This window comes from Strigops habroptila, chromosome 1 (genome assembly GCF_004027225.2).
Source record: "Strigops habroptila isolate Jane chromosome 1, bStrHab1.2.pri, whole genome shotgun sequence".
Taxonomy (NCBI): Eukaryota; Metazoa; Chordata; class Aves; order Psittaciformes; family Psittacidae; genus Strigops; species Strigops habroptila.
In genome coordinates, this window is record NC_044277.2 from 6,909,149 (window position 1) to 6,935,918 (window position 26,770).

At 37.9% G+C, this 26,770-nt stretch overlaps 1 protein-coding gene across 7 annotated transcripts in view; it reads right to left on the reverse strand.

Moving 5' to 3' along the window:
- KHDRBS3 (KH RNA binding domain containing, signal transduction associated 3) overlaps positions 1–26,770 on the reverse strand; it is an 85,808-nt gene that overhangs the window by 48,629 nt on the left and 10,409 nt on the right. For all 7 annotated transcript variants that reach the window (XR_003992007.1, XR_003992004.1, XR_003991998.1 and 4 more), the window contains exons 2-3: positions 12,538–12,656; positions 1,202–1,318 (exon numbers count right to left, since the gene is read on the reverse strand). Coding sequence is in view for 3 of the 7 variants with exons in the window: in XM_030490536.1 (XP_030346396.1) it covers positions 1,202–1,318; positions 12,538–12,656 (236 nt within the window). In the remaining 4 variants the exon portion in view is untranslated. The remainder of the gene's footprint in view (positions 1–1,201; positions 1,319–12,537; positions 12,657–26,770) is intronic.

Below are 26,770 nucleotides of genomic sequence, written 5' to 3' on the forward strand. Positions count from 1 at the left end.
AGTATTTCAGGATTGTTTTTATTCCCCACGATGACCGGAAAAGCCACAGCTCATTCCCATTCCGGTTTCCCTCACTGACAGTATTTTTAGCTCCCACAAAATCTTCCGCCTTCATTATTTGATAGTACGTACACTGGCTAGGCTGGGCCAAGAGCATGCGGATGCTGCTTGGCTGGCTAAAACACAACCTTGGGGTTTTTTCCTCACTGCCATGGAGATCTGAGAACTGCCAAAAGGATGAAAACAAACCAGATGTGGAACAAGGGAGCTAAAAGTCAGCAAGGTCACCATTTTAAAGAAAATCTGTCCTTTTAATCTCCATTTTCTCATGTATAATTTAGCACACCAAATGGTCATGGTTTGGGCAATCTGCTTTAACTTCATGTTTTCAATAGACATTCCTGCAGCACTGCACACCAGGAGCCTTATGAGAAAGCTTACCCTATCTGCTTTGTACCTTGTGCTGTTGTATTTCATCCCTTAGTGGTCCAGAACAAAGCAGAATCCTAGCACAGCTTATGATGCATAGCAGCACAAGGCATCTGGCAACATGCCTAAAGACAGTAAATATACTTCAACTTGTAGTAGTTTATTGTTCCTATACAGCCTTTTGCTTTTCATCCTACTTGTCAAGCTATCAAACAGCAGCTACCAACCCCTGAAGTCTATTGCTTTAAATCAGAAGCTGAGCAGCAGTATTTATCAGAACCTGCTCATAGTACCGTCCATTTTCATCTTTACTACATCACCAAAGAGCTGTGAAGTTTTTCCTGGTAGTATTTTACCTCCTTTCATCAGCTGTTTTCCTTTGCCTAGAAGCATTATTAAATGTTAAGTTTAAATGTTGTGTAATGTGAACATATTTGGAGGAATCTAGAAGCGGGATTCCTTCAAAAGTGGGAACACTGCCATGTTCACTTGGGCATTACTCATTATAAGCTAGAACGTGCCACTGGTAATGCTCCACTTACATGGCCAAGGACCATAGTTTGGGATCCTATATACAACTCATGGTAGCCTTAAAATACTCAGTGAGAACAGACTCAAGAGAAAAAACTCCATCTGAATCTAACCAACATGAGGATATATCCTATGCTTTTTATTTGCTCCAATTTTTGTCAAGGGGTTTGTTCACCTCCCCAGAAGTTTTAGGTTAAGTTACAAAATTCAGGTATCAAACACTAACATACTCAGGTCTTACCTTTGTCTTGTCCCTCATAGAGCCTTTGCCCAAGATAGACATTTTTGTCAGTGTTTCTTCCTGTAAACGCTTTAGAGAATTGCCACGTGGACCCAAAAGCTTTCCCACAAAGTTGAACTGTAAGAAAACAAAAAACCATTAAGCTCATTGGATTTTTAATCCTAAATGAATAAGCATAATGGAATATTTTACTGAAACAACTTTCTTCCAGGTACAAACAAGTATTAGATCATAAATTACAGTCATTAACTACAACTCTGTAGGACATTTAACAGCATGTGAGCAGCTCCACCAGGTGTCAACAGAAACACAAGCACCTGAACTCAAAGAAATCAGGTACTTTAAAAGAGAACTTTGTGTTTATCCCACTCAACACTGAGAACAGATGTGCTCAAACTGCAATTCAGTTTTTTAACAATTGTTACCAGGTCTATAACCATAAAAACAAAGCTGGCAGCAATCTCACAGATACAATACCAAAGCTCTCAAGAAAAATAATATCTTGATTGCCTTATCCTCCCTTGAAGATTTATGAAGTAATCCATACAATACACCCTACTCTAAAAAACAAACAATCAAGGAATTAAATCCACAGAACAACAGCATATAAATAGTCCCAGACTAGAATCAACCCCCATTATCACTGAAGTTTACCAAAGCCAGTTGGGATTCATAACCATGGCATTACACAACTAAGACAACTGGGGAGAAGAAAGTGGTGAGCCTCAAAACTCAAGGAAGACAAGGAAAACACAACCATTGCAATTGATAGGAACACCAAAACTGGTGCTCTTTCAGCCCAGAAGATGCTTCAGAATGGAAGTAGGCTAAAGAAAACAGGTACCAAAAAACGCATTCCAAAAAGGAAAACAGATATGAGAATGTCTATTGTCAGTTCAAAGACACAAAGCTGGACTTAGGAAAGCCAGGATATGTGAAAGTTCTCATGAGCACTGCTCCATAGGGCGTATATTCCCAGTCACACATATGGGGAAAAAGCTGTGTACAGTAAGCAGTCCACTTCTGTATATCACTGCACTGTATTTTGGAAGGTATATGAAATTTGAAGGATGGTGACAGAGAAGACTTGAGGATTCTATTAAACTACACAGAGAACTAAAACATCTGTGCGGTTCTTAGTTGATGGCTGGGCTTAAACCACAACAACCCGTGACCCTATGGGGAAACCACACTGGAGCAGTCTGTTCCACTGGGTGCAATCCTTCAGGAAGGGGCCCACACTGGAGCAGTTTGAACAACTGCTTGAACAACTGGGATTCCTGCAGGAGAAATCCCAGGCTGGAACAGAAGACCATGAGGAGAATGGAGCAGCAGAGGTGAAGCGCTGAGCCAACAATCCCCATTCCCTATCCCCCTGTGCCACTTGGGTAGAAGAATCAGTGAAGTTGAGCATGGAAAGAAGGGGGGGGGAGGTGTAGAGAAGTTTTTAGTTTCATTTTATTTCTCTCTATCCTTCTGTTACAACTAATTAGCAATAAATTAATCTTCAAGTCAAGTCTGTTTTGCCTGTGAGTAATTGGTTAGTGATCTCCCTGTCCTTATTTCAACTCACAAGTTCTTCATCTTACTTTCCCCCCCTCATCCTATTGAGAAAGGGGAGTGATAGAACAGCTTGGTAAGCACCTGGCACCGCAATTCCTGTAAAAATAATAAGGCAATAGAGATTATTTATCAACAAAGTACTGTTCAGGAATATTTACTACCCTCAATGAAACTGTAAAACCAGGATATCCATACTATTGGAATCTAAAGTGACACGATAATGTGAAAAAGAGTTTGAGGCACAAGTAAAACAGTGATGCTAAAGAACAAACAGGCTTAAACTACTTGTTTCTGGCATCAAATTTATGAAATAGTTTGTAAGTTTTGATTGTTCCTCTACCACTGTGTCACTGAAGAGCCATCATGGGCTTCTCAGATCTCTCTATTCCTCTGGAGGAATCTCAATACTTGGCAATGGGGTAGAACAGCTCAAAATCCTTTGTTGCGATATTAGAAGTGCTGATGGAAAAAAAGGTCCAGTTAACAGTCCCCTACAACACAAAGTCTGCAGCTCCAGTTCATCTAATTCAGCTTTAGACAAAAAAAGAAATGCAAGCATTGAAAGCCTTCTAAGTATGAAAACATGATTTTTATCTCCTTTAGTACCTGCAAGTTCAATTCCCAATGTACACCAGGGTTAGAACCAAGATATAATTGAGCAAATTGCTTATGCATCATTAGTCCACAGAAGCGACTAAATTTAAGGCCTTGGTTTCCTGAAGTTAACAGGCAACTTCTCATTAAATCTGTAGGTAGTTTTCTTTACATTTGCTTTATTAGGTATATTCCTTTTTTCCCCTCATAGGTCCTAAGATACAGTCAAGGAAAACATTCACCAGAAACAGGCTGCCCAGCAAAATGGCAGAAATCTCCCTTGCTGCAAATATTCAGCACTCTGAGCCACTGACAGGGCACTGTGTAATCTAATTTACAGGCTTGATCACAACAGAAGGTTGGACCAGATATTCCCTAAAGGTCCCTTATACCTTGGACTTCTGACTTGATTATTTCTGGAGGTGTAACTGCAAGGAAAGCAAACAAATTGAAACAATTCATAACAAGGCTGAACTTCCAAAAGTCAATAACTCCTTGACAACAGTTTCCTTAAATAAAGGATCATAACTATGAACTCCCCATTCATAAGTAAAGCTCAAATGAAAGCTTTCATATAGTGGAATACCACATCAATTTTTCATGCATTACTTAAGATTACTTATGTTTACTTTAAAATAGCCTTGTAAGTTATTAGGAGCAAACCCAACCACCACATACATTTAAAATGAGAGAATTTCCCATTTACAGTGAAGTATACTGAAATTACTTCAGAATGTTGAGTACCTGCAGTCTGATACAGTCTAAATTTCTAGCAGGAATCTCGGTTAAAATATCCAGGTGAAATTTTGTTCCATTTTCGACTGCAATTTAGGAGTAGGCAAGCATGTATTTAACTATACAATGCATAGCTTTGAGCATCACTTCCTAACTGGAACAAAACTACCTAACAATTAAAATATAAGCTATAGATCACAACAAATGGAAGTGCATACCTTCAACAAAAGTGAAATCCACTTTGTGTGTAATCAAAGTAGCTAAAAGGCTTCGGTGCTCAAAGACAACTTGGGTGTTCCAAAGCACATTTGTCTACTCCAGCTGTAGTGTTTATTTTAATTAAAGCCAAGTGTTTAGTGTGTTGTGCATATCTAGAACATGACCTACAAAACTAATACTACCAAGAGTTGTCTTCTCAAAACCAAAACAATATTTAGTGTTGATGCTGGATGTTATGGTAGCTATATAAGTATACATACAAGTAGCTATACAAGCACAGAGATGACATGTTCTAGACAACATTTAATAAACATGATTAGCTGTATCCTGAGATCCACTGAACTGTTCTTTTCTGTGCACCGAGGCTCCAAATATTAGATTTGACAAATCCAAAGTGTGAGAAACCTGTGTTGCAAGTCTGAAATTCTGCTGATTTGAAAATGCATGTACACATGTCATGAGTGTTTTATATTTAGAGTTTATTTGCTCAAAAGCACAAGAACAAAAAACCAAATTCAGGTGTAGTATTGAACTCAAGCTTCTAAACTATCTCTGAATTAGAGGCACTGGATAATAACAAGATGACATCTAAGCAGCTCTGTACAAGTCAGATCAGTCACATTCACTAGGTCTGGCTCAGAATCAGGCATGCCAGAACCCCTACTCCACTCACCTTTCTCCCTAGTACAGCACAATCATATCTAAACTTCTGTAAGTACCCAAAACTGTCCCCTCAAGTTCACTAGCTTCAGCTTGAGATTGTATTAAAGTATTAAAGCATTAAAGCAGTCACACTGCTCTCCAGCACAAGCTGGTCTCAAAGACACTGCCATATTCACAGTTCTACAGGATAGCTGAACTCTGAAGAGCCAGTCATGAATGTTATTCTGCCCTGGATGAACCACCTATATGAACTCAAGGATTGTTTCTACATTAAGACAGCTTCTGATATCTTAAGAATCAGGATATTATGGATGATGGTATACAAAACAGAAGGTGAAGTCCACAACACAAAGCTGCTTCTAGACCAGCTCTGAAGCATATGCTGAATACAGTACCTTAAATCAATCATAGAATAGTTTGTGTTGAAGGGACCTTAAAGCTGATCCAGTTCCAACCCCCTGCCACGGGCAGGGACACCTTCCACTAGAGCAGATTGTTCCAAGCCCCTGTGTCCAACCTGGCCTTGAACACTGCCAGGGATGGGGCAGCCACAGCTTCTCTGGGCACCCTGTGCCAGCGCCTCAGCACCCTCACAGTAAGGATTTTTTTCCTAGTATCTTTATAATGAATGCTGTAATATCAAAATTACATGACATTTTAAAGGAATCTTTGCAAAACCAGCATCAAGATTCAGGTTAACAGACCTGGGAGGAGGCAACTGGAGAAGATAGGGAAAACCGCTACCTCAGCTACAGTTCAAGCCAAGTAACACTCCAGCAGTGATAAATAGTTCCCTCTATAGTCTTACATCATTATAAAGTATCACCGAATATGCATTAGTTTGAGCAAAAGGATGCAAGATTTTAGGGGTGTTATTTCCCCAAACCTCTAATCATTGAAAGCACTCCTGTATCTACACCTCTGGCTTACTTTGTGAGTAAAGATACACCGTGAAGTGCAACAGCTCCTTCTCAAAATCCTCAAATATGGGATTCTATTCCTTGGTCATGGAATCTGTATTGCCCACAGATATCGGTTAACTACACTGAAAGCATGCATTTGTTTCCCTTTTCGAGTGTGCTGTATAAGTAAAAAATATCCCATTTAAGATACATTTTAGAGGAAAATAATCTATCCCAATAGAAACAGAAAAAATAATCAGTTGTTTTACTTGAAAATTGTTTCCTCTAGATATAAATCCTCATTTTAAGAAGTATTTTTGCAGATATAGTATAATGGAGATTACAGACATCACTGCTTAACACCCATTTATTCAGAATCCCCAAATCTAAATATAACTGACAGTTATCTAGAGATATATGTCCTTACCAGATCATTGTCTGAAACTACTCCCTGAAAACAGTTCTGGAAAAAACACAGCTAAGAAAGTACACAAGCAAGACATCCTATTCATAAGCATTTGATCTACTGTATGAATTTCAGCAAAACAGGAATTAATGCCAATGCTACAGCATTTTTAAATGTATATATACCAGAAAGGAGGATATAATAGAAGTAATCTTCCTTTATCCCCACCAAGACAAGTCTGCTGAGAATGGTTCATCCAGCTTTAAATGCTTAGTTAAAGTATAAATGCTTGACCAAATGCTTTCCTATAAAGTTCTAAACAGGCCATTGTCATTAAAGCCATAGAAAGCTTTCTTGGCATATTAGTTTTCTGCAAGGGTTCCTCTCTGATAGGGTCACCAGACAAAATAGTTAATTTAAGATTCAGGGCACTTTCCTTACAGTGAGAGGGAAAACCAGGAAACAGTTTTTCAGGAAAACAGAACATCACAATTATCCTTACTCTTTTCAAGAAAATAAGGTTTCTATAGAAAGGTAAATACTTCAAGCATCTACATTCTACCACATCAAACTCCCTCCTTCACAAACAGTAACAGGTCCTTAAACATTTATTCACAACAAATCTTGGTCAATAACTACAAACTTGCTCAAAAGTTACCCCCAGTATTGCATTTCATGCTTGTTGCTCCATGTGACTTATGGTTATACAACCACATTTTCTTATTTCTTTAATTCCTTAGAGCTGTTACGAAAAATTTCTAACTAGTCACATGATTAAAATATTCATCTTTCCATGACTTTAACAACTGCAGATGTATTATATATACCGATGACATTTTAAGATATTTTCACTTTAAATGTTGAGCTTAAAGGCTTAAATGGATACCAGCTCCAGAAGTCAGTAACTTTTGAGAGTATGTATTCCAAGTATCACTTCAGGGAACACAGGACAAACCATTTCTTACCGATTTCTGAGATTTACCCCATATTTAAGTGTAGATCTACGAGCAATTTATAAATGGTAGGCTGTCACAAAACAAATAATTTTTCCCATAGTTTTGATCCATCTCATGGAAAACAGTCATCACTCCATTTATCCATGGAAGCTATTTCCCTCCGAATTCAGAACACTTGAGTTCACTGAACTGTCAAAGCAAAATGAGATTTCTGAGATAAAACTACTTCACAATGCATATTAAAAGCGTCAGAAGGGGATAACACCTTCCTGCCTCATTCATATACAACTAAGCTATGAAACACCTTTCACAGAGGCTGGCATTTCATAGCAGTGTCAGGACAGATCCAGAGTCCCTTCAAAACAACCACATCATGACCTTCCATGGCCAGCTCACTTTCTGCCTTTAAGTCTGTGCAAGTTTGAAGACTTTCAAGCATGAAATGCAACAGAAGCATGGGTTTAAGGGTCACATTTTCACACTTGACCTAGAGTCAGTTGAGGTACTCAGCTGATCAAAAAGCAAGGTGTATTAGATCACCCTGAACTCCATCACCTAAGCTGACAAGATCTCATTACACTAGCTGCAGTTTAGACATCCAGTATCCACATGAACTCCCACCTATAGAGAACTTGATTTTGAACTGAATCCTGCCTCAAAAAGTTGGTCCTTTTCCTATAAGCTTACATAAAAGCCCTAACCTCTCTAATCCTCACTTGTAGCACGTGCCCCAGTTACAACAGGATTGCAGCATTACCAAAGCATGTTCAAGCCTCACCTAACTACCTCAGATTAATTTCCGTATCACAGCAATTCACACTTCTGAGGAATCTGTAGAGCTGGATCAAGCTGAAAAATTCATAACAAGACTGGACACAACCGGATTTTGTAGACTTGACTGGACCTGGCGTCTACAGAACAGTTTGCACAAGGTTCTCTCTTAACAGGTAAGACTCTCACCATACCAAGACAAATTCAGGGTTTTAATGTACAGGAGTTTGTAAAGAGCACAAATGAAATTAATTCACATGCATAACCAGTCTCAAGGAGAAACTGAACATATCTCCTGAGACTATCTTAAATTATTTCATAAAGCAGACAAATTTCAGGCTGTCTTGGTTATTCTATCACCTTCTATCAAGGTCCAGACATAAAAGTAGATTTAGGCAAACTGGCTCTAGCATGAGTTATTAGGCCTATTAACACTGCAAAAGTTTGAGCAAGACAAAAGCTCCCAGCTAAAGGATATGTATATAGCACCACAGTAGCAACCAAGAGCTGTTAGGTACAATGCAAGTAAAGCCCATCACCACAGATTCAACTGTTTGCACATTAAGATGACCAGAAACTCAGTTTATTTCAAGGAAAGCAAAGACGCCCAGAAAGGTGAAATACTTGCTTTTGAATGAGGTCTACCAGATTCTTTTCCAGTAGAAACCCAGCTGCTCTGAACTTCAGCTCAACAGCTTTCTGCTGCAGTTAACCTGTCACCTTCCAGGGCTGTCAGAGGTAATGAGGCTGAATCCACACAGGGCCCAGCTATGAGCCCATGAGAATGCATCTGACAGCACAGGTAATGTGAGCAGGCATTACAATGCCAGGCTGATCAGATCAGAGCTAGGGCTGCCCAACCCCTCTTGAGGCTGCTGTGATTTATTCAAGGAGTCAGAAGTTTTCAGGAGGAAAGGGCAATGCAATACTTAAAGCAAACTTGATTAACCCTGTGTAAGGTCTGAATGGGGGTAGTGCACTGGTGGGCTGTTTTGGTCCAGAGACATCATTTTGCACAAAAAATTGATATTTTATTAATCCTATCTATATACCTGCCTGCTAGAGTCATCACTGGCAGATATAAACAAAGGAATAGTTTCTGCTAGCAAAGTCACTTATATTTGTAGCTAAAGTCATTTTCAGATACTAAACCCTGTTAAAGATTTAAGAACTTTAGTAACTTGCTTTTTTGATCCTGTTTAAAAGCAGGATTATGGATATTAGTAGAATAATGCTTCCGCAGTACAGTTGAAACAACTTTTTCCTCACTACTTTCTGGATACTCAAGTTCGCCAGATTTGACCCAAACTGGTCCCCAAATACTAGTTTGACAGATTACTGTAGTGACTTGGTCAGCTTCAAAAAGCAGATTCTCAGTTCATTAACACAAAAATAGACTATTTCCTGAAGCACTGGAGGTATCTTTTTGTTCAGGACCTTGCACAATAGCTAACAGCATTAGTGTGGACTGCAGGCATATAGAAACAGATGCCAGCTTGCTAGGAGAGCTGCTCTAAATTCAGTATTCACATGCAGACAGGCTTTTTGCACAGATTTCATCCATATTTAAGCCTTAAGTTTCATTCCTCTGAAGCATTTGTCACCAATCAGTGATCAGCAGGAAGGAGAAAATTGCTCATAAATCAGAACCAAATCTTCTAACTATTTTTCTGATGAACTATCACTTGGCACCTTCTGCAAATGACACATTCGCACTAATACTAACATCTCTTGCAGGCAAAATGGTCTAGGAAACTGCACACATTCACAGAAAAGAACAGCATAGAGGCATAAAGCATTTACATGAAGCATCACTTCAGGTTTTATAAGCACCACATAATACTTTCTGCTTAAGTTCTACAAAATCTGAATACACAATGCACGCACTCTAAATACAGCTCAGCGAAACCAAGATGACTGGAATAATTCTGTATCTACCCCAAAAGACTTGACAAAGCATCTCTAATTTCTAAGCCCTCCTCTGAGCACACCTAAAAGGAAGGGGATTAGCCCTTAGCATAAACATCAGGATGCAAAAAGACTTATTCCCTTGTGTACAGGCTTTCAAAATTCATGTCACCCACTGCAGACTACAGCATGCCAGGATAAAGCTCTCCATTTGCTATGCTGAAGCAATGTCACTTTATAAAATGCATTTAAATTTATTACATCTCAAATAAAAGTACAAGCCTGGTCTAGTAAACAAGTGATACTAAACTGCAGTGACTGCTTGTGGCTTAGGGTAGGCGTTTCAAAGAATATCTGCAGTACCTGTCATAAGCCTGAATTCATACTCCCAGACTACTCCTATTCAGTGAGAAATATTAATTCCTTTTGACTGTATGGAATCTTTAATAAGTAATTTTAAAATATATGTACATATATTTACATCTATACGTAATGAAATTGGAAATTTCTAAGAAAATTGAGCCCTGTTATATTGAGGTAAAAATATTCTTAAATAGATAACAACTAGGATTCCTGTTCACCGTGGTAGAAGGGAGGTACGTGAGCAGAGATACCAGTATTCTGCTCTCTGTGAAGAAAGTCTTAGTGGAGACACAGGAACTGACATGGCATATCTATTCCGCACAGCAGTTGTACTCTGTGCCCTGTGGATCCTGGTGGTCTAAACAGAGACATACTGCATTACATTGAAGCTCTATCTGGATATAAAGTCAGGTTTCTTTCCACAGCACACACCAGGCTTTATTCTAACTCAAAGACTTCTCCATGGCAGGGGGGTTGGAACTAGATGATCTTAAGGTCCTTTCCAACCCAAACCATTCTATGATTCAGAACTACCGAGCACACAGCAGAGCACACATGCCCATTCAAAAGATGGCAAGGACTTTCCTACTAGTTATCCTAAAGAACTGCTTCAGTGTTTTGCCCTTTGAAGTTGAAACAAGCTTCTTTCAAAAGGCACCATTTCCCTTTTACACCCATTTTGCCCTTCTTCCCACTTAATTCATGGGAGTATCTACATTTCAGTACCTGCAAGAAGAACAGCCTGATTACAAACACTGACCATGTAAGCTCTCCTTAACTTTTACCATCCCATCATTATGTTTCTGTAATGTTTTTCTATAGCTCTTCCCAGTCATAAAGATGACATTTAAGCCAGAGTTCCAAAGAGGTGCCTGCATCTAAATGATATGCAGCCTTGAATTCACTGAAGCATTATTCCATGGTACTTCAAAACAGCAGTAAAGCAATCCTTGCAAGTTACCCAGCATAGTCTTATGAGAAAACACACTGATGGAGGGGAAACCATTGAGAAAAAGTATTCCTAAACGAATGGAAGGAATTAAAGAATTCCTTTCCTCCATGAGGAGAAATAGAAGCAGACTTGAACTTTCTAATAGGAAAAAAGCCATTTCAAGCAAATCAAAAAGAATGCTAATCTTATTTTCATAACATCAACCTTAATTTAAAAAGGGACAAAATGAATAAAGTTCCACAGCCTACTGGATATTGAATAAATGCTTCCAGGTAGCAATATTTTAGTGCAGGAAAACACTTGGCAGTAAGAGTTACAAATTCACGGTGGTCAAATAATAGAACAGTCCCTACCCCTTCAGAATATATTGCATAATTTAGTAGACCTAATTCAAGAGTAACAATGGCTGGATTTTAAGAGGATGAAAAGAAAAAGTTTACACAGTGAGTTCCATAATGGTGCATTTTAAGCTGTGCTGCTGCCTGCAGTAAGAAAGTTTCAAAGCCTTTCAACAGTCAACTTAAACATCTCTCATTCCTTTTGATAGTCTGAAGAGAATGAACCTGCTATCCTGAAAACATGATTCATTTATCAGTTGTTCTCAACATACTATTTGTGTGACCAGCACAACTTTCCTGCATCTTTATTCCAGCAAGAACCATTCCTATCTTAGAACTCCTATAGAACAGACTGTAAAACAGCAACAGTAGAGACTGGTAACAGTTTTAAATCATAGAATCGTTTAGGTTGGAAAAGACCTTTAAGACCATTGAGTCTAACCATAAACTCAACACTGCCAAGTCCACCACTAAACCATGCCCCTAAGTGCCCATACATGGCCTTAAACTACCCTCAAAATACCTTAGAGGAATTCATTACTTTTATTCTATACTTTGCTATTCATTAATAGCATTCACTCACCATGGTAATCACTTAAGCACTAGACCAAGGCAATTTAAAGTTGACACCGCTTCAGCTTCATATCACTCCTGAATATTAATGGTAGTCAGATGTCAAAATCTGTTTTAAAAAGTTATATCCAAATATAGTTTCATCAAGTCTTTACTTAACCCTATACACTGAAATTAAACCACACTGACTGCACCTCTGGGTAACAGTTTCTTTCTGTTTATTACACACTACATCCTCAAGCTACAAATAAAATCACAGCAATAACAGACAGCAATGCATCAGAAGACAAATTAGAGCACTGTAATGCAAAAGTGCAAGTTAAAATAGTTAAAATATTAGTGAAATAACTTTTACAAGTTCTTAGATTTAGCAAGAATGAAAATTGTGCTTACCTTTGGGAATTGTTTTACTGGAATCAAAACTTTTTGTCCCAGCTTCATGTTCTTATTGATGACTACATCGATATACTTTTCTTCTTCCTTTCCTTCCCCTTTTTGGAATTTTTCAATTTCTGTTAAAGGGAAAAAGTTAGTTATTTTCCGCTTAATGCAACAATCTAAGAACTGAGGATCTTCAAAGTCAGTATAAACTGAAAACTTTAAAGCCTCACATTATGGCATAATGAACACTGCACATTATGTAACTAATGCATGTAACTGGTTATGCAGGTCAATGGGATAGACCATGTTGTGCTTTTTCAAGCTTTTATTATTCATGTTCATATCAGCACCTCTCAAATTATAACTGCAAGCATTTTAAACATTAACTTTTAACTTAACACTTGATACACTTATATTTTATATGGCTCAAGCAGTAAAAACTTAGATACCTCTGTTCATTTTTAAATTAAAACACAACAAGGTTAGTACTTTATTATTTGCTGTATATGGTAAACAGTCTAGAGTTTTAATGGTGGTTGTCTACAGCACACTGATGAGCAAATGTCAACCTTTTGACTTTTCAGGGATGTAGTTGAGACAAACAGATCACACCCCAAGATCTGGGATGAGGGTTATACCGACGACAACATAATTAGTGTTGAAATTTAGAAGTTCAAACCCAGGCTGCATGACTAGTCATTCCAGACATACATATAAAACTGATTTTTGATTATAATTCTCTCTAAATACTGACTCTCCAGTGTGCTAATGAAAAATTGCAGATTTCACTTCATTAGTGGGGAAACATGAGGAGCATACAAGGAGACTAAAAATGAAGTACTGCTTAAAGTCTTTGCTGGATCAGGTCCAGCATGCTGTGGGTTAAACATGTTAGCACAAGACATACCAAAATCCAATCAGTTTCAGGAATGCAACAAAAGTTATTCTATGGAGTTCTAACAAGAAACACTCTGCTACTCTACTTTACCAGTGGAAGTTAATGACATTTATCCTTGAAGGTTTAGTAGGAATGTGAACTTATAACATGAGACAGTAACAAAAGCTTGTGTTCAAAAGAAACCAATCAAAAATATAGAAGCAGAAAGCATCCTTTAGGTACACTTTAAAGAGATAACTTTGTTTGAAATAACTTCCAATGAAAAACAAAAAGTAGTAAACCAACACATTTCTTACTACTGAAAAATCCACTCAGCTTTAAAGAACACCAGTCCACTCCCATTTACCACAACAGAAGTGAAGATAACATCTTTCCCAATAACAAACTCCAGCCTTCCATGCAAGCTTTCACCTCACTAGCACAGAACAGGAAATAAATACCACTGCATTTATTCAAGTTAGTGCTCAATGACTAAAGTGCTCAGTGGCTGAAGAACTAAAAGCCAAACTAGCCTCAGACCAACCTGAGGGCTTCCCCAGCTATATGGTCAAATCTTCACAGCAAGTCCCTAGGAAGTTTTTGATTCATATGGATTCTAGTAACATAAGCATTTTGGAGGAGCCCTATCAAAGCAACCTTCCTCCGAGTGTCCTTTACATTGCAATATGCTCAGAGAAAACTCCAAACCCCTCAGCCCACAGGCTGACAGCAAGTACTGACAAATATATTATCAGCTGAATCCAGGTAAAAACAGAATTCACATGTTTTTAGTAGATGCCACTTTATGGACTAGAGAATCATGGGCAATAAAATACCTGTAAAAATACACTGAAGTTTATTTCCAGATGAAATTAAGACTGAAATTTTATAGTGCATGATATTCCCACTCAGAAAGCAGGTGACTGGTATTTTTTAGACATCCAAGTTCTGAATGTTCTATTCAAATGTAAGTGTAGTACTACCAAAGCACTCAAATACAAATAAACTACTTTTAATACTTCTGCTTCCTGGAATTGTGATAAAGCTCTTTGATTCTCTTGGAAATCAAGACTAGATACTTAAAGGTTTCTATGTTTTACAAGTGGAAAACAAACATGACCCTGATTTTTAATGCTGCTGTTGGTTTACACTATTGACAGTATAAATGTGCAAAGCTCAAAACTGATCATAAGTATGATGCTCTTCAGAAGCATTTTACACCAAGAAATACCACATATTACAGTTGTAATGCATCCATTTTGTTATGACTAAAGGAAATGCAGTTACAATAAAATTTAATACAGCATCATTTAGTATTGACTTGAAATGTTAAGACTAGAATTTGTGCAGAAAATTAATGCACTACACTAGTATTCCGGAAGATATCAGTGCACCAAAACCTCCTGCTAGTTAGATTGAGGCAAAATCCTTAGTTTGCAGTAGCTGTAATTACTGTTGCAGTGAAGGACCCTTCTCCTGAAGTAATTTAAACCCAGGAAATAGAAGTACCTTTAACAAAGCCCACCATGGTTTTGTAAACTGGTAAAACTAAAAATCAGTTTTATACACACACAGAGCAATCCCCCTGCCCACCTGCAAATTTAATTTCATAAAAATTTTATTTCCAGTAGTAAGGAACTTGAAATTAGAACCACAAGCTTGTGAATGAACAGTGATTTAAGAACCTTTCTAGATATTGCCAAGAAATATTATATTTAAAAGTGAGTTTTGCTTCAGGAACATTCATATGCCTCAGACTTGTCAAGGTTAAAAAGTATTTGAAGACTTAAGAGTAGTAACATTTCTCAGGTGAGCCAGCTGTACAAATCCCTTAAAACATCAATACACCATTATTTGTATTTCCTAAATATTTTAGCTTACAGAATGTATTTGAATTCGGTTTTTGAAGGACTTGACTGCAACAACTTCATTAATGCTGGATACACTCAATTCTATGGTATTTTGAATAAGTTAAAAAGGTCGTAGAAAGAACATTCCCTTCCTGCTCTAATAAATATTAAGAGAAATCCATTCATTACTCTGATGATCAGTTTTCCTACCCCAAACAGCCACATACTTTTTATTGACCATTTTAAGAATAGCCATTTCTTCACTCTTTAGCTTCCACTGTTTAATCAACTTTCCACTGCCTGAAGAAGCTACTGAGACCCTCAGGAAGCTGCCAGTAAATGTTCAGCGAGATGGATCACGATTTTCCCCATTAGTTTTGAAGTCAGATGATTTTTTTCCTACCAGCTCATTGCCATAACTTTACAGAGTAAGACAAGATATTTCTCCTATTATGGTCTGAATTTAAACTGACTTTATTCACTGCTATCATTAAGACTTTAATTTTGAATGAAAGTCAAGGACACCAAATTACCAAAAATTCATGTTATATTGAGACCACATTTTGCCTCAGATTTGTGTTTTCTTGTCATTTCTTTGCACTCAAATCTAAGATGAAATAAAGCGAAGCATTAGAATGTTATCTTACCTGCACAGCTCATTCAATACCTATCATTCACATCTAGCTTTAGATAATTAGAGAAAAATCATGCCAGATTACACAGGAAATCCAATCAGATTTTCAAGGTCAGATGAATAGGGAGATTTGCCTTTTCCTAATCCTTAGATTACATTCTGTACTGCTTAGCTACATGAAGCAACGACATTTCCTAGATCACAAATAGAAAACAAACATGTGATTAAAGCTTTCCATAATGCTAAAGATTAAAATCCTGTGTTCTGAGACCAAGGATGCAGCTAATGCAACAGTCCAGGAATTTAACTGGATGAAGTAATAACTGCATGATTTTTGTCTTTACATTTAATCACAGCAGAGAGCTCTAAGCAATGATTACTCCTCAGTTCACCGAATAATGTTGCTAGATACATCAGATAATGACAAAGTAGAATTGTTACATGTTAATCTGTAGGTAGAATTAATCTTCCTGTGGCAGAACTACAAGCCAGGATTCCAGCTCCCTCTAAGACTATATAAATGCTTGTATTTGATGTAGAACAAAGTGATGCTCTGTATTTATCTGTAGTAAATCAATATAATCTACATAAGATCAAATGTCAAACTCAAAGTAAACAAATGTTTATTGCATTTGCCCTTAATAGTGTTCCCAGAAAAACAAGATCAGGAGAAACAGGAACCAGGTAAATTTGTCTGCAAATCCTTAAATATTCTATTTTTCCTCAGGCTCAGAACTCTTAAACACTCTAGAAAATCCAAATCATTCACACCAATTTTTTCTGCTTCAAATGGAAGAAAGTGAAGAACCCAAGGCTCAAATTCTCAGACATCCGAATGATGCAGCTTCAAAAAACTGCACTGAAATTCACTAGAAGTAATTTCTACTTTAATTTTGAAACTTAAAATATTTTAAGAATAACATTATGCCTTATGAATACTCTTAAATACCACCAGAAACACTATAGTGGTTTTGGAAATTACTAACACTATACAACAGCAACAATATGTTTAGCTTTATTTGGACCACTCCAATTTTAGCAGCTTGTAGCTAGGAGAAAACCATTAAAATTTAGACCAAGTCAACCAAACAAGTTAGTTGTGCAACTACTGAAGCATGTCCCAGTAACAATAGTATTTCTCAGTAAATTCTCAAGATTTCATAGTTTACTTAGAAAACACCCCTCTTCAGTTCAGAAAGCTCTTAAGTGAAATTAAAGGCTGTGGAAGTATCTTTATACACTTCCCTGTTCTGCTACTTCTTGGGAAAAATCACTGCTATTGGCTGAAAACAGCACTGAGCTAGATAGATATCTGGTCTGATAGTATGATTCCTTTTGGTTCCACATTAGAAAGAAAGCACTAGCACTACAAAAACCATTTTAGCTGCGATTAATTATAAAGATCTCCTTTAACAAACACACCCAAGCTTTGATATGAGACAAGCTTCCAGAGGAGGACAGGGCCTGCGAGACAGTTGAAGAAGAATTTCAGAATTAAAGTAGTTTTTCCTTAATGAAGAAAACACATGGACAAGATCAGTTCAGTTTCTTCAAACTTTCTAATAGGTTTCTAGTTCAGAGTATCAGTAAGTATTCCTGAAATACTCTTTAGGATTAAAGTATTACTTCTCCAGCATTCTATACCATTTCTTATTTGAAAATTTTCCTTGTGGCCAAATCTATACTTTATCTCAAAGCACATTTTAAGCACACCTATTCCGAAAATACTGGCAGTTAGAACTCTCCTACGCCTTGGCTTTGTTTGCTATGCTGGGTATTGATTTAATGCTCACAGCCCTTTGATTACTTGTTCTGGTAAATCCAAAGTACAGTAATATAGGACTATGAACCTAACAATAGTTCTAATTTGATGACATTGATGAGAGCTTAATCTCATTGTCACAGTAAAAATGGCCTCAACTGTGCTTCAGATTATACATCTCATACACTGATTCCTTTAATCCCTGACCCACTGAGTGATTAAAACTTATCTGAAATAGCACCTCTCCAACAAATACTTGTCTTTTCAGATGAAAGTAGTACTGCACAACATGAACTCAAACTAGAATCAACACACTCAGGCTTTACTACATTTCAAAATGTTTTCTGAAGTAAACCCCACAGATTTCCTGAAACCAGCCATTAAGAGACCTGCTATTCACTGTCCTGTCTTCTTGATTAGCATGAAGCTGGATGATGATCAACATGAAGCTGAATTCAGTGATACCAGGCAACAGGACAAGAGGCAATGAGCATGAACTAAAACATGGGAAGTTCCACCTGAACATGAGGAAGAACTTTGCTGTGAGCATTGGAATAGGTTGTCCAGACAGGTTGTGGAGTTTCCTTCCCTGGAGATATTCAAGAGCCATTTGGACACAATCTTGATTAATGTGCTCTGAGTGTCCCTGCCTGAGCAGGGAGATTGGACTAGGTGATCCTTGGTGGTCTTCTCAAACCTCAACCATCCTGTGACCCTCCTAATTCTGGCACTAAACAGAGGAGATAAGCTTAACCTCCTGCTTTCCAGTATCTTAAAAGGTATCTAGCATAGTCTAGTTAGCTTTAAAGCAGTTTGTGTATACATTCACAAAACATGTGAAATCCCTCATTTTGAATTGCACGTAGCTTCTCAATGTCCCCAGAAAACAAAACAAAATCCACAATTAAACAGAGCAGCAACTAAATGTTTTCTGATATAAGTAAATGCTTGGACAGATATCCCTTTTTCCACCCACAAGATATTTCCAGAGCAAATACTAATTAGTGTATCTTCATGAAATAGCCAAATTAGAGAGCTAAAGTAATGAAGCAAACAAATAATCTCAAAAATTTTCAAATAAGGGAGTTAAATATATGTGGAATGGCTACACCTAGATCCATCCTGAATGGGTCTGAAAGACTGAATCAGAAATGCAATGAAATAGGCTATTCTTAATGCATCTGCTCTATTACTGCATGCATCCCCATTCCTCTATGAACTTCAGAAAACTTCACCTATCCTCCTTAGCCATCACTGTGATACCTTAAAAATCACCTCCACAGTAGGTCCCAATTCTGAACTGGCATAAAAAGCAATATGTTAAGAACATGAACTATGCATAAGAAACATAGCAGTCTGTTTCAACAAATGCACATTATAACAATAGTTTAATTCAGAATAACTGTCTTTCATATGCCACCTTAATTTTGTAGAAGCAATTGACAATGAACCTTAATTTGAATTTACAATAAAATGAGTGGTTCATGCTAGAATGATGTCTACAACATTCAGCATCCTCAAATTAATAATAATATCCCCATTGAAATACTCAAATCAATCTTTATTTAAATTGCATTCACAGGCATTGTAAGTTCTATTTTACAGTCTAAGTACTACTGTCTGCACTGATCTGAAAATACATTTCAGTCACCAACATGACAAATATTTTGAATAGGCCTTTTTATTTAAGCAATTCAAAACCTATTACCTTCACATCAAAAATGACTCCACTTAAATCTGTTTAGACTGATTAATATTAGCAATAAAGTAGAAAGTACCAGAGTAGAAACTGTCAAAACTAACATATGATATTAACAGATATTCAGTCAGTCTTGCTCAGGAAAAAAAGAGAGGATGTAAACATAGGCTTCAGTCCCATTTACCCACTCTACTTCCCTGGAAATTACTATTTATCTCATTGTGAAGAGAGTTTCTGAACTTGTAACAGTGCTAAAGTTTCCTATATGGTTTACCTACTGCTGACAGATTTCTTTAGAAGTGAATCTTTTTACAAGGTCAGGAATCCACTAACTGCAAAACATCAGTAACTTCAATAACAAATCCAAACACAACTTAAACATACACGTGGAAAACCAGCACCAAATAGCCTACACTCAATTATTAACTTGAATGCTACATCCTAGCAGGACTAAAACACTTAACTGCCATGTTCCTCCCTGCTTCAGGAACACCTCATGTTGCTGTCTAAATACTGGGAAGAGCAGAAGAGCATTGGCTTTTGTCCTTCAGGGGAACCTTAAAGCCTCAGACATCTTATGATCCTTCCTTTAAATAGAAGGCAGCTGAAAAGGGACCCTTACTTTGTTTGTACCTACCATATCTACTGCACAATAGCCTGTAAATAGCTCCCCTTTCTGCAAGTACTTTTTTTGTGCTTCTATATGACAGAAGTAGCCCACAAGCCCCAAGGACAAAGCTCTGAAGCCCCCTGAACTATTCAGATGGTATGGTAGGAACAAAATGGAGGAGTTAGTACTAAGTGATCTTTATTTTTAGAAGACATTTCTTATGGAGTTTCAAACATGAACCTAAAGTAGTTCCCTCATAAAAGCAGCATGTGCAAACATGACAATTGGCAACATAGATATAAACCTACTTTGGATTCAGATTTCAGAAGTACAGCCATGACTTTATATCAGAAGGGGATCCAACATACAGATCATCTTATACTACTCAGCGCATAGGGCATAGACAAAATGAAGTTAATATTTTGTATCAAGAGCCCTTACAAGAAACTGTTCCATCTTTCAATATATGAACATAATCAGGAGGCCTCTACACAAGATTTAAACTTGTCATCTTGGCGAGCCATCAAGAATGGTCTATATCCTTTCTTATGTGCATAGTACTACTCAAACTTTGAGTCTTTTGACAATTCTCACACAAAGGAAAAGCATAATTCAGATCCCATTTGAAAAATTATACAACCTGCAGCTCTTCATCTGCATATATCACATTTAAGACTACTGTCAAGTTGAAACACTAGCCATAGCACACCCAGTTATTGAACCCTGCAGCAGACTTTAGCACTGTTAGAGACCACACCTACAGCATTAGGGCACTGCCAAAGGCAGTGTACTCTAAAAATCTGCCACCAGATTTAAATAAACCACATTTAATACTGAAAGATACCTGCACTACCAAAACTCATAGTAGGGAATCTTCCATCTCTATATTTTGTATAATAGTTACACAACAAAGTATACAACTGTTTACCAAGCATTATGAAAGCTTTACATAGCCATCAGCAAGACAAAGCAGTGTTATCTTCCCCTACTTCTCTAAAAATCACTTTAAGCAACTCTAAAGCTTTGCCAGTACCCTCCACCCCAAGTGACAGAAGGCCAGGGTACAACCTCACACTGGCAATCCTTAATTCACTAAAGTGTCACATCCTATTGTTAAATCCTAATAAAAGCCAATTCACACCTTCTAAGTCACAATTTACTTGAAATAACTAAACCAGAAACTTCAGGAAACACCCACAAGTGCTGAGGGAGCTGGCTGCTGTCATTGACAAGGCCACTGTTTTTGAAAGATCATGGTCATTAGGGGGAATATTGACTGCAGGAAAGCATCAGCCCTATCATCAAGATCAAGGAGGGGGATCTGGAGAATAACAGGATGGTAAGACTAACCTTGACTCCTTGGAAGGTGATGCAGCAAACAGCTCTGGAAAGCCATTTCCAAGCCTACAAAGGACAAGGTGATTGTGGTGATTGTGTATAGATCTGCATGGATTAATGACAGGGATGTCACCACACCAAGCTTAGAGCCTTCAACAATACACCACCACAAGTACCTCTCCAGATACAAAAGCAGCTGATGTTATCCATCTCATCTGTAGTAGGGCTTTTGATACCATCATGGTTTAAGCCCAGCTGATAACTCAGAACCACACAGTCACTTGCTCACTTCCCCCATTCTCCTATTTCCCATACCATCCTAATGTAAACTGATGAGGTACAGGCTGGAGAAATGGACAGTGAGGTGGACTGAAAACTGACCTGCCTGGTTCAAAGGCTTGTGATCAGTGGCATCACAACCAGTGCAGCTAGGGACCAGACACTAGAGTGTGCTCCAAGGGTCAATACTGAGTAACAACAACTTTATGACCTGGATGATGGGACAGAGCAGCTTCAGCTATAAGGTAATAATCTGAGAGTAGTGATTCAGACACCAGAGGGTTGCACTGACACTCAAAAGTACCTTGAGGAACTGGAAAAATGGGCAATCTCATGACATTCACAGGAAACTGCAAAGTCCTGTACCTCTGAAGGTTTAAGCCCATGCATGAGAACAGACTGGTAACAAAACAGCTAGGAAGCAGCTTTGCAGAAAAGGACCTGAGAGTCCTAAGCTGAACACTAGCCAGTAATGTATGCTTGCAAGGGCCACTGTCATCCTGGGCTACACTAGAACAGCATTGCCAGCACTTTGAAAGTGATCCTTCCTCTCTACTCAGCATTGATGTGTTACCAAGCTGCTTGTTTGATTTCTATTGGTTTGCAAAAGTTTCGAAAGGATTCTTTTTGAAGCAAAGATCTATTCCATATTTAATATTAAAAAAATATTAGTTCTAGTGAATCCTGTCCCTACTCCAAGATTTACTTCATATGAAATACTGTAGCCCAGAAATTATTTGTTACCTGAAAGCATGCTAGAAACTCATATTGCATCATAGGGTTACATATGCTCAAACAATCCAGAGAAACAGATTCAGACATATCCAGTGTACAACAGCCCATTGTTCCCCTCTCCATATCCCCACCATCACTCTCTGCACAGCTGGAAGTGTACACATTCTTCCAAAGTTATACAACTCTTCCCACTGCTTCCAGAACATCATGCCCTTTAAAATACATTGTCCAATAAAAACCTGTCATTGTTCCTGTTCCACAGTATTAGAGAAAGGAACTGAGATGAGGCTACTTCAAGTATCTGTGTCTAAATTCTTATACCAAATTCAGTAAAACTCAAGAGTTAGCACCAGACAATGTTAGGACTTGGAAAAAAAATCATAGCTGCTGGATTCAACATCGCCATACCCCTCTCACTGCAGAAATTGGGAAAAGTCTGTATGTCCTGTGACACTGCACTGGACAAGTGAACTAGGAAAGTGAACACCACCGCTACTGTGGAACCTGTAAAAGATTAACTACTGAAAACAGTTAATTCAGCCCACTGTTCATAATTTTCTCAGCTTATTGATTCTAACACAAGTTTCCTGGTGTAACTCACTCAAATTCCCAAGACTTCATGTCTGCAACTTTGTTTATTAAAGCACATACTACTGATGTGCAAGTAAGCTGTATGAAAACATGAACTTGTACAGAAAGAACATGAAACCACAGGTGAATATGAAGCAACATAACACTGTGGATGAGTTGTATTTTAATGCCTAAGCCAAAAATGTAGCTCTAGAAGTTTAAAAAATGCTTTCAGAATACTTATGAAAAAGGTAGCAACCCAAAGATCCTAAAGTATTTGTGTATTCTGGTCCAGAGATGTACAAAACAAACCTACAGAGGTTATTTGGTGAATGCAGAAGAAGGGACTACTTCCAGAACACCATTCTGGATTCCTTTAACATCTCTAACCCTTCAGAAGGCCATCACTCTTCCTGCCAGCAGACAGAGGCAAAACACTACTGATACAATTATTGTAGGCAGCACTTTCAGTATTTGTCATCCTTTACAGTCCTTGGCTGCAGTAATGTAGCTTGGCAGGAAAAACATACAGAGGCAGCTTGTATATCTACCAACCCATGGGAAAGTGCAGCCTAAGAAAATTCATGTGGAAATTATGTATGAGCTTCAAATTGGATGTTAAACTCTTAAGTTTTTTAATTAGCAGAGAGATAACATTACTATCCCTTCTACATGCTCAATAGTAGGTGAATCCAAATCTCTCTTCTGTGTATGAAGATACCTATTCCACAGAATTAAGCCGATTACTACCACATTCAGTTGTTCCCAGTTCTTATTCAGTTACACTTACTCTCAAAATCAGTTGAATCACTGCATGTAATTTTAGCTCAAGATCACACTTCCCTACAAGTGTGATAAACCTTGACAGATCACCTTATGGACTCATTTCAGCCACAGCTCAACGGAAGGAACCAACATCTCTGCCAGCAGACCAGCTTCTCTAGCAAAGAAGTGAGATTTAAGTCTGCCTTAAGCTTGTCCTCTGTAGGACCTCTGTGCTTATCCACGTAGCACCTTGACTGAGGAAAGTAATCTTCCAACTTTTATGCCATCTGACAGAGAAAGGGTAACTACCCAGTTAGCTTTTACTGAAACATGCCTTAAAGTTGAAATACACTAGTTTTAGTAGCATTTATAGTATGATTTTACTTGCCACAGGAAACAGTTCTAAATTATATTTTTATCTAAAGAAAGTGTCTTCATGTTTACCTTAAAACTAAACACTTCCTTCTAAGTCTTGTATTTCATGTTAGTAAATTTGTTTGTAAGAAGCATCTTCAGGAAAGTCTTTTAAAAAGCCCAAGGTCAAGTTTCTCTCCAACAGACATAGTTGTATTGTAGCTGCAAGAAGCAGAACACCTGCATGATGTTCTATGCAACTGCTCAGCAGTCAAGATATTACAAATTCATTTGTCTTACAAATTTGTTTTGAAGACAGTTTAAAACCTAATACTCACATGGAAGTGGAAAATGTGATGCCTCTGTTTTCCTGCAGTTTCAGAAGCCACATCCTCATGTAGTCATGCGATGAATTCATTTTAGAAGTGTTACTGGTTTAGTTTTAACGCAGCCAATTTCAAAACCTCAGCTTTAACTGAACACTACAAATTTTTCCCAGTGATGCCTGTGTGCGATGAACTTTATGGGAGTAATTCCTATATTTAATAGCTGAAGTAACAGCTTTCAGTACATTTCTACAGATTCTGCACAGAATAGTCAACTACTAGGAAGTGGCACACGCACAAGGCAGCTGACATACTGCATCTACAAGCGCAGAACAATTCACAGGCAGGGAAGTACACCTATATTCAAGGTGAGAAAGCAAAGACAAATGTCAACTATTCACACTGACATCAGCAGTGCTGGGAAAATGCAGAAGCTGCTACTAATCAGATGCCTGCCCTGCCTTTCCCCCACTTGCCTTCATATAAACCCATATATTCAGGTTTTTGCTCCATCACTTCTGTCTGCCAAGAAACAGTAAAAAGAGTGCCAACACCAAGAACCCGAGGTGTCATTACTTCTTGGTTCAGTGACATTTGAATTGCTTCTCTATGAGAAAAGAAATTGATGCTCCACTTTCCAAAAGTATTGAATCAAGTTACCTTCTAGATGTGGCAGAGGACAAAAGGGATGCATTTTAAAAAATGCAGCTGCCTAAGAAATTCAGGGTCTGGGTGCCCAAACCAAGGACAGCTGAGTCAGCAATAAACACTTAATCTGGCACATTGTTTTTATCACTCCTTGCTACTAGAGAAAAGCAAAGTGTAAGTGCATTTGGGAAGAACAAAAGACCAAAACTGTAATAACAGCTACTTCTGTTCCCACAAATAAGCCTTCCTATAGAACGGTTCATAGAATCACACCTTGAGATCATCTGGTTTCAACCCCACTGCCACAGGCAGAGACACCTCACCCTAGACCATGCCTCCCAAGGCTCCGTCCAGCCTGGCCTTGGGCGTATATATTAGTTTCAAATCTTACTTCCCCTTCTTGATCCATTCATTTTCAAATAAGTGCAGGAATTAATTACCTAGTTCCAAACAGAATAACCACCCAAAATGCTGGAATGTGCTACTTCACATAAATCCCCAAAATAAAGGTGCTTAACTAAATTGAAAAATAAATCTGTAAAGAACATTTAACAAGGGGAAAGTTAAACTCTTCCTCAAGCCACCAAAAGAACTAATTTAACCTATTATATTCCAATTTATTATAGCTGTATCTTAAAAATACAAAGATGACAATTACCACAAAGAGCTGGAAATGAGGAAAAGCTTTCCCCCCTCCCCCCACTAAATTCATACAGCTTTTATTTTACCCTTGCATAATAACTATCTATTGGCAGTACCTCTTGAAAAGAGGCAGGGAATTAACTATGTAGCTGGCCAGGAGCATCTATTCTCTTTAATCTGTTTTTCTTAAGGGGCCATCTGCTCTTATTTCCTAATTTCATGGCCTAGCTTGAAATTGCATTCACTATTCTGTTAGGGTTTCAATTAGTTACCTGTAAAAATTTCATGTCAGGATAGCTGTCTTGATAAAATACTGTAAGGCGAAGAGGGAAAAGGGGTTGTTAGCAAAAGCCGATTGACTATAATTGACACAGCTCAAATAGCTGATTAATCATCAATAAAATGAAGGGAAAATAATGCTCTAACATTTGTTTTATTACAACACAGCTTGACATCCATTACCGACGAGCACACACAACCACGTTTTAAGGTGCCAAACCTGAACTGGTTTGCTTTCTGTATTCCCTGCACTCAGTTCTTTTCAGATGACTCTGCAGAAAAGCTTCAAGTCTCAGCTTTGACAACAGCACTAAAACCTTCCAAATGAGGTAGCCAAAAATACCTCATACAAATGCTGACATGACACACCTAAATAGCATCATTTGCATAAACTTATAAATAATGAGTAGTTACTTGTGAAAAATCCACTCACTACAAAGTACAGGTTTGAGCTCTATGCAGAGTATTACTCCAATACAATTAAGCAAAGGACTCCGAAAGAACAGAATGAAACCTACAGCTTTACACCCTACTTCATCCAACTGGGAAGGAAAAGTACTTCTGATTCAATATTTTTCTATCCATTTCACTTTTTTCCAGCAGAAATACCAAGCAGGAGGCTATCCAGCAAGCTCAGTACTTCAGTTAGTGCCTAAATCACCTAACTTCCAGCACCATCTTCATGCAAGCCATTTTAACAGGTAGCCTTCTAGCCTAGACAACCAGTCATGGAAAGCTTTGGTCATTGCCATTAACATAAGGGAACAGTGCCTTCAGGACCTACTCAGAGGCAGAAAATACATTATGTTAGCATAATGCTCAGCATATCATTGAAGTCTAAGGAAACTATGATCTACAGGTTAAGCAAATCACATTT